At 34.4% G+C, this 13,445-nt stretch overlaps 1 protein-coding gene across 1 annotated transcript in view; it reads right to left on the minus strand.

The window, feature by feature from the left end:
• Positions 1-13,445, minus strand: part of MDGA2 (MAM domain containing glycosylphosphatidylinositol anchor 2) — an 800,528-nt gene that overhangs the window by 273,710 nt on the left and 513,373 nt on the right. Inside the window, exon 5 of the mRNA XM_045900785.3 lies at positions 7,135-7,267. Coding sequence (XP_045756741.2) covers positions 7,135-7,267 — 133 coding nt within the window. The remainder of the gene's footprint in view (positions 1-7,134; positions 7,268-13,445) is intronic.

Below are 13,445 nucleotides of genomic sequence, written 5' to 3' on the forward strand. Positions count from 1 at the left end.
AACCCTATTGCAAGCTTTTTCAATTTCCCTCACATACCATTATCAATTTCACAAAATAATATTTTATTTCTGTTAAACATTTTTGCCAATAATAGTTTAGACAGAAATATACCAGAATATGTATTCATTTCTATAGATTTTTCTGAGAAATATTATTTCATTTATCCAATGATAAAAGTAATTTAGAAAAGATTATGAATTTATTTCAAGATTAGTCGTCAATGGTTGAAGCTGTATGTAATATCCTAACAAAAAGTCTAAGATTCTTGTCACCATCTCACCATGATTACTGATGGTACCATTTTATTCCTTCTTTCTATTATCTAGGTTAACAATTCAATTCTAGCTACTGTATATTATATTTATTATGTGCCAGATACTTCTTTTTAAAAGTTTTTCATTTTATAGCATTTATAGCCTACAAAACCAAATAAGGTTGGACTTTGTGTTATCCCCATTTTAGGGAGGGGAAAAATAAGTTTAGAGAAGCTAAGTAACATCTCCAAGTTCAGAAAACCAGAATTTGAATCTAAGGCTTTTGAATTTCGAAATTCATGCAAAAGAGTTATAGGAAACATCTCATTCTCTAATGACGACACATCAACAATATGTGTGTTCCTTTGGTGCATCTAGTAGTAAATACTGTTTAGAAAATCTAAATTATCTAAGATAAAAAAATCTACTAAGGAATTCATGCTCTCAATATATATTTGTGCATGAAATGATGATTCTTGGATTTTTTCTGTTTTTTTCCTTTTGTTTTGTCTTCTGTTGCACATAGTAACTTCTCCATCACAAAAATGGAATCAGAAAAAAAATGCATGGTTTCATCGATACATTATTTGTGATCCTATTTCAATATTTTTACTATGCTTTTAAAAATTCATGATAATACTATTACAAAAGTGATTTCTGTCCCTACCTAAAGTTTCATTTACCTTTTATTGTTGCTCCCTTACCATTTCTCCAAAGATAAAAATAATAGGTCCACAAAACACTCTCATTAGAGTTCCCTCTTTGAGATAACACTGAAGAAAGTCTTTTCTCTCTAAATGGTAGATTCATTTTCTTACTTGGATTTAACATATATTATAAACTTATACATGAAATTTTATTTTATTTATGTTTTTTAAAGATTTTACTTATCTATTTTGAGAGAGAGAATGAGTGAGGGGGAGCGGCGGAAGGAGAGGGAGAAGCAGGCTCCCCGCCAAGCAGGGAGCCTGATGTGGGACTCGATCCTAGGACCCCGGGATCAGGACCCGAGCCAAAGACAGACACATAACTGACTGAGCCACCCAGGCACCCCAATACCTGAAATGTTAAAAGAAAAGGAATCCCAAATGTAAAGCCCACCTTTCAGTCATTTGAAGGTATTATGGACTGAGATGTGTGCCCCTAAGATTCACATGTTCAAGCCCTACACCCCAGTGTCACTGTATTTGGAGTTGGGGCCTTTAGGACATAATTAAGGTTAAATGAGGTCAAAGGTGGGACTGTAATCTTATAGGACTTGTGTCCTTATGGGAGGAGGAAGAGACACTAGAGCTCTTGCTCATTCATTCTCTCCCTCTGTGAACCACAGAGGGAAGTCTATAGGGGGAAGATGGCTGTCTACAAGCCAGAAAAGAGAGGCCTCACCAAAACTCTACTCTGACAGCACCCTACTCTTAGACTTCGAGCCTCTAGACTGTGAAAACATAAATTTCTGTTGTTTAAGCCACCCAGTCTGTTATTTTGTTATGGTAGCCCAAGCAAACTAGTCCAGGAAGTCATTGTATTTGCACTATGTATTTCTCACAAATTTAGTCTTTTTTTTTTTAAGTTATTACTTTTAGTGAAATACCATATCTAAGTTGTAATAAATGATGCTATTGATTGGGTAGATGCAGGGAGATCACCTAAAGGCAAGGCACTGCAATATCCATACAGCTAAGAAAAATGCATGAGGTTAGCATCTAGATGTATAGCAAAATGTCTACTGCCCCTTCCTTTGCACTTAGACTATCTATGACAATGGGCATGCCATTTTACAAGAGGAAGTTTTTATGTATTTTTATTTCATAGCTACAGCTATTCCTACAAAATTCCTATAAATGAAGTATTATTTTATTTCTCACAACACCTACATACATTAGTTAAATTCCCATAAACATAGGAGGAAATTACCATAAATAGATCACCATTTTGCAAAAATTTTATATTGAGGTTTGTTGCAATTGCTGGGCATTGATATTACACTTTCCCTGTGGTTTATATAAAATAAGAATAGACAACAGTTATCTAACATAAGAAACAGAGATGTCTCCTAACCCCTCTAACTTTTTTCATGATAATTTATTAACATAGATGAAAGGGGAGAAAAAAGAAAAAGAAAAAGAAAGAGAGATAGAAGGGAGAAAGAAAGGAAGAGGAGAAAGGGGTATAGGTTTCCCCTATTTATTTGGCCAGTAATACTTTTGCAATGACTTGGTTCCTAAATGTGATGTGCATTTAAGGAAGACATCTTAATTAAATAATTTTTATAAATGTTAAGTGTGAACCCACTGAATCAAAGGACCTATATAATTAAGTCAAATTAGCCCCACCTGTCCCATTTCTTTATAGAACACATCATAACCCTCTCAAGCAGTTACAAAATATGTTTTTCATCCTAATATAAGTAACTTACTTAATTCTTATTTGCCTTTGAAATCATGAGACATCAACATATGTAAGTGTTTGAAATATATTAAAATAAATTAAATTTGTCTTATCATAATTTCTATATGCCCTCACATTAGAAACACACATAATCTGAGAAATTTTAATATTTAATAGTTACCATAATTATGTTAATTTAAAATATATATCTATATTTATCAATATTCTAAATTTACAAATTTTAGCAGGTTTGTTTTAATGAACTAAGAAAAATATAGCTACATTGAGAATTTATCAATCAAGAGCTAACATTCTTTTTCTTCTAAATGGGAGTAAAAAAATAACCAAAACAACTTTGGACCCTGCTACAACCTAATGACAATAAAGAAATAAACCTAAAGCTTCATGTTTTATAAAATTGTTTAAATTGTCACGATAAGTTTTAAGACAGCTATATTAGGGGTGATAAATAATGACATTTCTGTGACATGAGATTTTTCATAGCACACCAAGTAATCAACAGGGGCTAACAAATGATTGGACATGGTAGACATACAATTACAAGCTCTACTATAATGCCAATTCACAGTAGGAAAGTTAAGAAAACATGTTGTTCATAAATCTACATATGATACTGCCTTTTAAAATGACACCTGAACATGGCTTCTCTAAGCAGTTGTAAAAAAATAGGCTTTTGTTTTAAAGATTGTATTTATTTATTTGAGAGAGTGAGAAAGAGAGAGAGCAGAAGTGGAGGGGAGAGGCAGAGGAAGAGGGAGAAGCAGATTTCCTGCTGAGCAGGGAGCCTGACGCAGGGCTGGATCTCTGGACCCTGGGATCATGACCTGAGCCGAAGGCGGGATCATGACCTGAGCCGAAGGCGGGATCATGACCTGAGCCGAAGGCAGATGCTTAACCAACTGAGCCACCCAGGCGCCCCAAAGTGACTTATTTTTAACGCAAGTTCCAATTCACAAAGAATGGGTTCATGGAAAACATTCTGATAATATAGACAATATCTGTTTTCCAAAGTAATGATTTATGCTTGTTTAAGGTGTATACATTGTAGGTCATTCTCAGAAAGTCTAATTCAGCAGGTGCAGGAAGGGCCCAGAAAACTGTACTCCATGATGCAATTGTTCTGCTGCAAAAAATTTACAAAACTTTATCCACAGCAGACACTGTTTCCATCTTCATATGCTATGTTATTTGGGCATTGTGCAAATCAGGTCAATAAATTGACTGCATTTAAAATTTTTCATTGACTATAGAACTGTTAAAATAAAATTTTGCTTGTACCAAAAATACATCTGATAGTCAATTATCTCATCTCCATTACAAAAATTATTTCCAAAGTTACCCTCAACATATTAATTAACAGAGAAGAGTAATCAAACATATTACAATATTTATAATAGAATATTCTCCCCCTCAATACATTCAACATTTTCCTTGACATTTTGCAACCAAGAGTTAACATGCAAACATGGGAATTTTATGTCCTTTAAAGATTCACAAGAATGAAACCATAAAGAGTACTTGTCCCTGGGGCACCTTGGTGGCTCAGTCGGTTAAGTGTCCACTTTGCGCTCAGGTCATGATCCTGGGGTCCTGGGTTTGAGCCCCATGTTGGGCTCCCTGCTCAGTGGAGAGACTGCTTCTCCCTCTCCCTCTGCCAACCACCCCCCCGCCTCATGTTCTCTCTCTGATAAATAAATAAAATCTTTTAAAAAAAATACCCGTCTCTCACACTGATTATGCCAATGGTGACTCCTGATCTTCTTCCAGTGTTAGAAAGCAATGAACTAGCCTGTATGCACTTGTCAGTTTATAAGCCTGTTTGCAGGAAGATGCTGAAAGCTTAATTTATTTCTGGTGTAATTTGAGAGCTACCTCAATGATTTCACCTATTTGAAATGCACCAACTCTTCCAATTTTGAGCACAACCAGATGGGAAAAATGCTGAAGCAAACCTGGTTTGAATATGTAAACCACATGACAGGTTTGATTATAGTTGTTGAAGAGTCAAACAAGGTAATAGCTTATATTTTTTAACCCAATTATTTGCCATAACTCTAATGTTCATTTTCAGTGAACATCAATCTAAAATCTTTATGTGATAATTTATGAAAGAGAATAATAGGTTATTTTGTTAGTTTGGTCTAGATATACAATACTTAAGCCTGAAAAATAAAGAATGGGACAGAAAGCTGAAGAGTTAAACAAAACATTTATATCACAGAGTTCCTGTGTTCTCTCCATAGGACAGGGAGTCAAGTCTTTGTTTTCTGAGCTGGCAATTGTTAAAAATCACCTCAGAAATAAAGCCACCCAGCTGCTTTATAAGACCTCAGGAATTGGAAAGTCAATCACCTCTCATGGTAATCTCCTCCTTTCAGCTTTAGGTTAAAAAGTCCTTATTTATTCCTAGTAAAACTCTGGCCAAGATTTAGGTTCATTTTCTCTGGCTCCACAAAAATTTTGAATAGCTAGTCAGTCTCCTATTTAAAATAACTCTTCACACATTGGGATAAATTTTGTCCCCACTTGTCAGTAGCTGTGGGACATTGGGAAATAATAAAGATATACATTCCTACAGCAGAAAAAATGTTAAATATGATTTTATTGTACCTCTTTGTCTTTAATAAATTTTGGTTTATGTTGATTTAGTTCATTCTCAAAACAATCTAATGTGGATACTTTAATCACCACGGGCTAGTGTGTTATGTATCAAATGATAGAGAAAGACGTGATAGAACAAACAAGAAAAACAAAAAAAATCTACCTGCCTACAGCTCAGTAGTTATAAAGATAAACTGAGATAATAAACATGAAATACTTTTACAAGTAATAAAGCACTGCTCAAGGGCAAGGTTGTAACATATGTAATAATATACCTACTCCTTTGTTCTTATTCTACTGCAATATGTTTACCCATCCTATAGGACCTACTTCCATTTTATTTATAATTTTTCTCTCTGAATCATGGGTATTTTAAAAATATATTAAAGAAACTAAGAAAAACAAAATTAATTATAATAATTCACCAAGTATTTCATGCTAAGAACAACATAATCACACTCAGCTCTTATATGTTAATCCCTGACATTTATTTCTCAATATCCTATTTCTTCTTTTTTTAAGTGAAACAAGATTATTAACTTTTATAAGTCTTAGGTTCACTAAGATTTTATTTTTCTGCAATGTAGTTTCCCTCAAGTATTTCTCATCCTTCTTGATAAAGTTTACTTTCATGTCCCACATTCTCCTTTTACCTTCCACCAATGACTTTTACCCAGTGCTTAATAAAGCATTTCTCTAGTTTAAGGCAGTTTACATCTTAGCCAATATTCCTATGCCTATCACTGCAGACCCATAATAGGAACCCAGTAAGTCTCTGGCAAATACATGAATGAATACATTTTAAAAATTATCTTTCAAGATTTTAACAAATCAACGGAACCTGTGTTGATGAGTCAACACTTGAGCACCCATTTTTTTTCACCTTCCAATAAAGTCCCAGGTATAATCTTTTCATCAAATGTGCTGGATGCTGACTAGCTCTTTGTTGGAAAACGGACAAAGTGTGTTCCATGTGCTTTATGTATATTAACTAATTCTTTCCTACAACATTACGAATTTGTGAGGAAATTGAGCTAGAGTGTGAAGCAATTTGTTCAACAAGATTCAAGAGCTAATAAGCAGCAGAATCAAAATGTACACCCAGGCACACCAAACCCACACTTTTTAAGGTTTTTGTTAATGAGAAAATTACTTTTAAAACTCTTTATTTTAATAGCGTTATTTGAAAGTAAAAATTTACATTAATTGCCACTGAAAGTTTCTCAAAACCAGTTCAAATTCTAATTTATTAATGTGATTGTTCGCACACAATCATGCAAAAGACAGTCCATTCCCACGCTCTCTCTTTGCTCTTTCATTTAGCAATTCCTCTTTAATATGCTTGCAGTTATTCTGAGGTCTCTATTACTAAACACAGGCTAACTTAAGTCGCAATCTTGCTAATGTTTTGACATTTTCTACAAAAATACTTTCCTAAAAACACCTACCTGAAATTACCAATTAACATTCTTGACTTGAAACAGAGTAAGAGAGAGATTCTTTTACTTAGCTTTGGAATCACAAAACACTTTTAACAATTTAGACCATAAATTTTTATATGAAGAATCTAATATTTCTCAGAATTTCTTTGAACAGGATATAGGCATGATTGTGACATTTATGAATATACTATTTTAAGGAACTATAATTTTGTATGCTATATAAACAAACATTACATGGGAACATATTGCAATTAAACTTTACAGTGTACATTTACCAATAACTTTTCAGATATCATAGACTTCTCTGGGGAAAAAAAAGATGCCTTGTTCCTACATATACTATAGAAATCATTTGGTCTATAAGAAACTTAACCTTTTTAAGCATTAGCTATGGATAACAGACATAACACATAAAACAGCTCCATACCTGTTTTATTGGAAAGTCTAAATGACACCATCTTATCAGGAATATTACATACATTCCTCACTGAAGCAATGCAGCTATAATTAGCATAGTCCTGAGGTCGAAGATTCTTTAGTTTTAAGATCTTGGTTTCACCCTAAAAATGTAGAAAAGGTCATTAGAAAAAGTCAATGGTAACCAAAATGAATGAATGAAATGAATGAATGAATCATGGCATTACATTGTATAAACTATATTATTATCAAAATGCGGCAGGTTGTCTTTTTTTTTTTTAAGGAAATGCCCTAAAAAAAAACAAAAACAAAAACAAAAACAAAAACAAAAAACCATGCATTTAAAAATAACACTGTGATGTACCTGGGGATAAAAGCTGAGACTGAAATGAAAATTCATAACATTTTCTTTGCAAACTAGCTTTCTAGGGGGAGAAATCTATTTCTGGGGGTAGTTATGCAAATTATTGTGCAAAGATAACAGTGTACTTAATAATGGAGTTTATTCAACAAATACTGCAATCTATGCAGACTTCACCATGAAATGTTTTGAAAGGAATGGATTCTGAAGAAAAGCCAATAAATGAAACACTGTTGGTAGAACAGTTATTGAAGTCAATCTAATGACAGGCAATTAAATTTATATACATTAATATTTTGTGTATACATATCAATGGCAGATGACAGATGTAAAATGCCTTAAAGAAGCATTCATGAATGTTTCTAAAGCATTATTGTGTTTGCAATTTTATTTTTCAGGAGCTCAAGGTCTAGATCTTCCAGGTAAATCTGTAAAACTGTAAATAGACTCAAATCAGGCAAGTAGACAGAAATATCTTACAAATTCTTGATGAGCCAAGAAAGACCACGTAAAAAACATTGAAATTGTTCAAAGGGTAAAAGAACAAACAAAGAAACAAACAACAATAAAAATTAAAGAAAGAAAACCTGCTCAATTTAAAATAGGTTTTTTGAGATTTTGTTACTTTCTAAGGTCATTAATGCACCATCTCAAAATAGTTCCTTTCATAAGTAACTCAATTATGGAAATGGTAAACAGTATCCCAGTGAAATCATATTTGTTATAGCAATTTTCAAAATGTTATTTTTTTTTCCAAATAACATCTATATGTAACCATGTGTAACATCTCTCAAATCCTAAAAATTGCAGTACTTTCATACACTCTTCAGAAGGATTGGAATACTTAGTAACAAGACATAAAGGCACTGCTTGCTCATTTGCAAAAAAGCTTGCTCACACATAGGTGTGGACACCTAGTTTTTCAAATGTGTCAAATGAATCTCTCCTTCAGGATGCAAGGGCACTGTGGCCGTAATTTCATTCATTCACTGTCAAAATTTGGTCTTAAGTCAGTTACTTTCCCCAGTGGACTAAGGAACAATCTCCTATCTTTCAATTTTTCTTTAGGAAAGACACTGTATTTTTTCTACATAAACAAAAGCAAATACATCCCACATGAATATACATAGTCAATGTGTGTGTTTCTAGAACTTATATTTAAAACATGCTCTCAGTGCATTACAGAGTTCTCATTTATATTTACTAAATACAATGCCTAGAAATGTGTGCTTAGTTAGAAAGCATGGTTGAAAGAAAATATTATACTAGAACGAGTTGACTCAGATAATTTTTGAATGAGATGATATATCATACTCCTTCTACCTCGTGACTATTATTGCTTAGATTTCTTCACTTTTCTTTCTCTTCTCAACACTTAACTCTTGGTATCCCTGGAACTGTTTGTCCCACAATTAATTTTGAGTTATAAAATTCCCCTAGGTGATCTTGTCCTTGCTACTACAAGCCTTATCTTCCTGCCCCCCTCCTCAAGTCTACATCTCTATTCTCCCTTAAGTTTCATATACATAGACCAAATTTTTACCTCAATATGTCTATTTTGATGTCTCACAGACACCTAAAAATCAACTAACATATTCTAAACTGAACTTCAGATCTATTCCTCTAAATTTATTCTTCCTTCTTTAATAACAAGAATCTTAGACTTTCAATTACTTCTTATTCATATATTCAGTATCTCCCTCTCAGATCCTTTTATTAATTTTGAAATATGTTCATTCTTGACCATTCTTTTTATTTATTTTTTAATGTAATGCTCTACACCCTATAGTCTGCTAAGAAATTCCTGATTATGCTTAGTATAGTTTAAGAACACAAGCAAGCAGGGCGCCTGGGTGTCTCAGTTGGTTAAGTGTCTGACTCTTTGTTTCAGCTCGGTCATGATCTCAGGGTCTAGAGATCAAGCCCTGCATGGGGTTCCACTGGACATGGAGCCTACTTAAGATTCTCTCTCTCCCACTCCCTCTGCACCTCCTCCTCCCCCCCTCAAATAAATAAAATCTTTAAAAAAAAAAACACATGCAAGCATAATGACCTGCAACCAGAATTTTTTTTTTTAATATGAAAATCTGATCATGACATTTCTCTGCTTAAATCACATCGATGACTTAACTATTGTTCTTAAAGTGAACACAATAGCTATTAACATGATGGTCAACCCCATATGGTCCATTCTCCTTTCCTCCCCAGTTTCATCTCATTCTCTTAGTGCCTTACATCCAGCTTCCTTCTATCACAGAAACTTAGCACATGCTTGGCTCTTCATCTCTCTATGCCTTATCAATTTCATCTCATTCTTAGATCCCAATACCCCTTACTTCCACAGGTAAGCCTTGCCTCACCTTCTGGAAGAGGAGAAATCCCTTTTTGTGAAGTGTGCTTTTATTTCTTCATAATACATTCTCATTTTCCCATTTATTTCTGGAATGGATTTATTTTCTGCCAGACTCATCCCCTTGCCAGTAAGTACCTAGGGGGCAGTGATTACATCTGTCCTGCTCTCAGTGTTATGTTCCAAGCACCTAGCATAGGACTTAGCATAGGAGAGACACTTTGTAAATGAACATTTTTTCAATTAAAACTGCTACAACTACCTATATTTCACCATTCAAGGCTTTGTTTTGCACATATTTATTTCTCCAGCATTATTATCTGCTTGGCGCCCAATATGAATTCAATAGATGTTAATGTATGTATAGTCAATATTCTAAAAGCAATCATACAGTAATAATGATTCTCAAATACATACAAAGGAGAAACAGTGTCATTTAGATGTACATTTAGTGATAAAGTCTCTTATTCACAGAATTAATTATATTCTGCCAGTACCTGTTTCTGTTTCCACTGACAAATTATTTTTAATCCATATTTTAAAAATATTTCAACACTCCACTGAAACTATACCTATTAATGTCAGTAATGATGCTCTTTTGTTACAATTCAATAAATCTTTCTTTTTTATGCTTCTATACTTCTCTGTTTATTTCTAACATTTTAGATTACCTTTGCTACTTTGACTGCCCATATGTGTAGGTAATTATTATATCATAAGTTAGTCACTTCTTGGTTGTTTTCCATTTCATTTTCTATCTATTGTGCAAATTTTAGTCTGCAATCTTCTACTAATATATTCCCAGTGGAATCTGATCCATTACCATAGTTTTAATTAACATCAATGTATAGGTTCCTGACAAATCTCTAAGCAAAACAACAGAAAAAACACACCTGAAAAAAATCGCCAATAGTATTATAATTAATAAAATCGAACGTCTCCAATTTTTGCCTGTCCTTTTAACTGCAATATTTGTTAGCAGTTATGATCTTGCACTTGTATTTTCCTCCACTCTGGATCTCTTAAGATAATCTATCCTGGTTTTCTAATTCTTTTTGATCGTTCTTTTTTATGTATTTATTTAGATCACTGACTTTTATTTTTCCTGCATTACCCACCCCCCTTCAAAAAGAAACCACCTCATACTTTGCCAATGAACAAGTCAGACTTGCCTCTCTTATTTTTTTTTTAAAGATTTTATTCATTTATTTGACAGACAGAGGGAGAGAGGTAGAAAGCAAGAGAGAGAGCACCAGCAGAGGGAGAGGCAGGCAGAGGGAGAGGGAGAAGCTTGCTCCCTGCTGAGCAGAGAGCCCAACGCAGGGCTCCATCCCAGGACACTGGGACCATGACCTGAACAGAAGGCAGATGCTTAACTGACTGAGCCACCCAGGTGCCCCAACCTCTTCTATTTCTAGATTGTATTTTTTTCCTGTTGGATGTCCCTGGCCTCTCTGCACATGTCCTCTCCTCTCCCTATTACACCTCTGACTTCCTGCCTCATCTCATGTTCTTTGATAACTGCTTGACAGAGATTTTCATCAGTAGGGCATACAATGTCATATTAAACTCCGTGAGTTCACTATTACACTCCATTAGACTAGCTGCACTACCTATATTCTCTTCTGATGTTCTTTTTAATGCAAAGCATCGTCATTTTCCCATAATCCAGACTCAGAAGTCATGGCATCATTCATTTTTTACCATTTCTCATTACCCCACATTCAATGACATCAAGAACTTTAGATTATTCTTTAATTTTCTTTTCACGAAATGACCTTTCCTTTCCAATCCTATAGGCATAATATTTGTCTTAGACCCTTTTCACTGATTTAACAAACATTGCTTGAGTGCTCATTTTGGCTAAGGTAATGTACTGTCTACTATGGAGAACTGCAGCTCTCCTTTATTCTTTTTTTTTTTAAGATTTTATTTATTTATTTGAGAGAGAGAGAGAATGAGAGAGAGCACATGAGAGGGGGGAGGGTCAGAGGGAGAAGCAGACTCCTTGCCGAGCAGGGAGCCGCATGCGGGACTCGATCCCGGGACTCCAGGATCACGACCCGAGCCGAAGGCAGTCGCTTAACCAACTGAGCCACCCAGGCGCCCTCTCCTTTATTCTAATCATTCTATAGCTGCCACCAGACATACCATCATCATGCCAGGTCCATGCTAGAAAACTCTACCCATCTCTCCTCTGAAACACCATTTCAAAAACTTCAGTTTGTCGTTTGTCAGTAAAGATTGCTGACTAGAAAAAAATAGAGCCAACGCATTGTCTTGCACATAAGCTTTCAGTAAACATTGTTTAACCATATTGACTCAAATAGTAATAGGAATAAAAAAATTTTAACATTAGGGGAGGCTGAAAGGTAGATTTATAAAGCTGAGTTAGGAGCCATCCACAGAATTATAGTCAGTTATGAATTAGAAAATGTAAATGGGAAGTAAGCCACAAGGGAAGGAAATATATAAAACAATCAGATACATCTGAACCAACAACAGTGATGCTCTGGCCATTAAAATATAGAGGTCACTACTGTAGTGGATGTATTCCTGAAATGTTTTGTGTACCGGGGTGCCTGGGTGGCTCAGTCGGTTAAGCGTCTGCCTTCAGCTGGGGTCGTGATCCCAGGGTCCTGGGATCGAGCCCTGCATCGGGCTCCCTGCTCAGCGGGAAGTCTCTCTCTCTCCCTCTGCCCCTGCCTCTGCTCTCTTTGTCTCTCTCTCTCTCAAATAAATAAAATCTTTAAAAAAAAATGTTTTGTATACCTACGTTTTTGTGTTCAGGAACGTGCCTTGTGTTTATGTTATTCAAAAGTAAGAATACATATTGGGAAGTAATATTGTTAAGGCTTAAAAAGAGAATTCATGTTACCCTTTGAGATGATTCCCACAGCAAGTATGGCCCAATAAATATAATGGTTTGCAGGTGGCATATTCTAGTTAATTCTTATGCAGAATGGAGCAGCAAAATGGGCACATGAAAAGAAAAGACAAAAAGAAAGAATAACTTTTACTGTGAACTCTAGATCCAGGATATCTGAACAATTCAGCTATCACGGGATTGGAGAATTATTCTGGGTGAGGTAAGATAATTTATATCTAGTAGTCAGAAAACAAGGTACCAAAATATGTGAACCTACTGGACAGCCATCTAGGCGAATATGTAAGATTATGCAGCATGCCAAAGAGTGAGAGGGGCTAATACAGACAAAACCTATTGAAGGAATACAGAAAGTAACATGCAGAGTTATGGGAGAATTTGAACCTTACCTATTTAATTAATTCACTACATTCAGGAAATGATGAAGACATTCAGGATGACCCTATTCCCTTGAATAAACAGCTCCCAAAGTCCATAATATTAAAAAATATATATGTAGCATAATGCATAACAAAACAGCAGATATCAATATATGTTATATATGTTATCTATATATCAATTTGATATATATTGATATATAGATATCACATGGCATGTATGTAAACATTTGAATATATATATTTATAATGATTTAGACTTTACTACTTATAACTGGTTTTAACACATAAAATTTTATTCTTTTGCTCATATACATTTAATATTCTGTGATGATAGAAGGCTTTT

This window comes from Mirounga angustirostris, unplaced genomic scaffold, assembly GCF_029215605.1.
Source record: "Mirounga angustirostris isolate CCGP_5_RB_7025 unplaced genomic scaffold, mMirAng1.0.hap1 SCAF_9, whole genome shotgun sequence".
NCBI lineage: Eukaryota > Metazoa > Chordata > Mammalia > Carnivora > Phocidae > Mirounga > Mirounga angustirostris.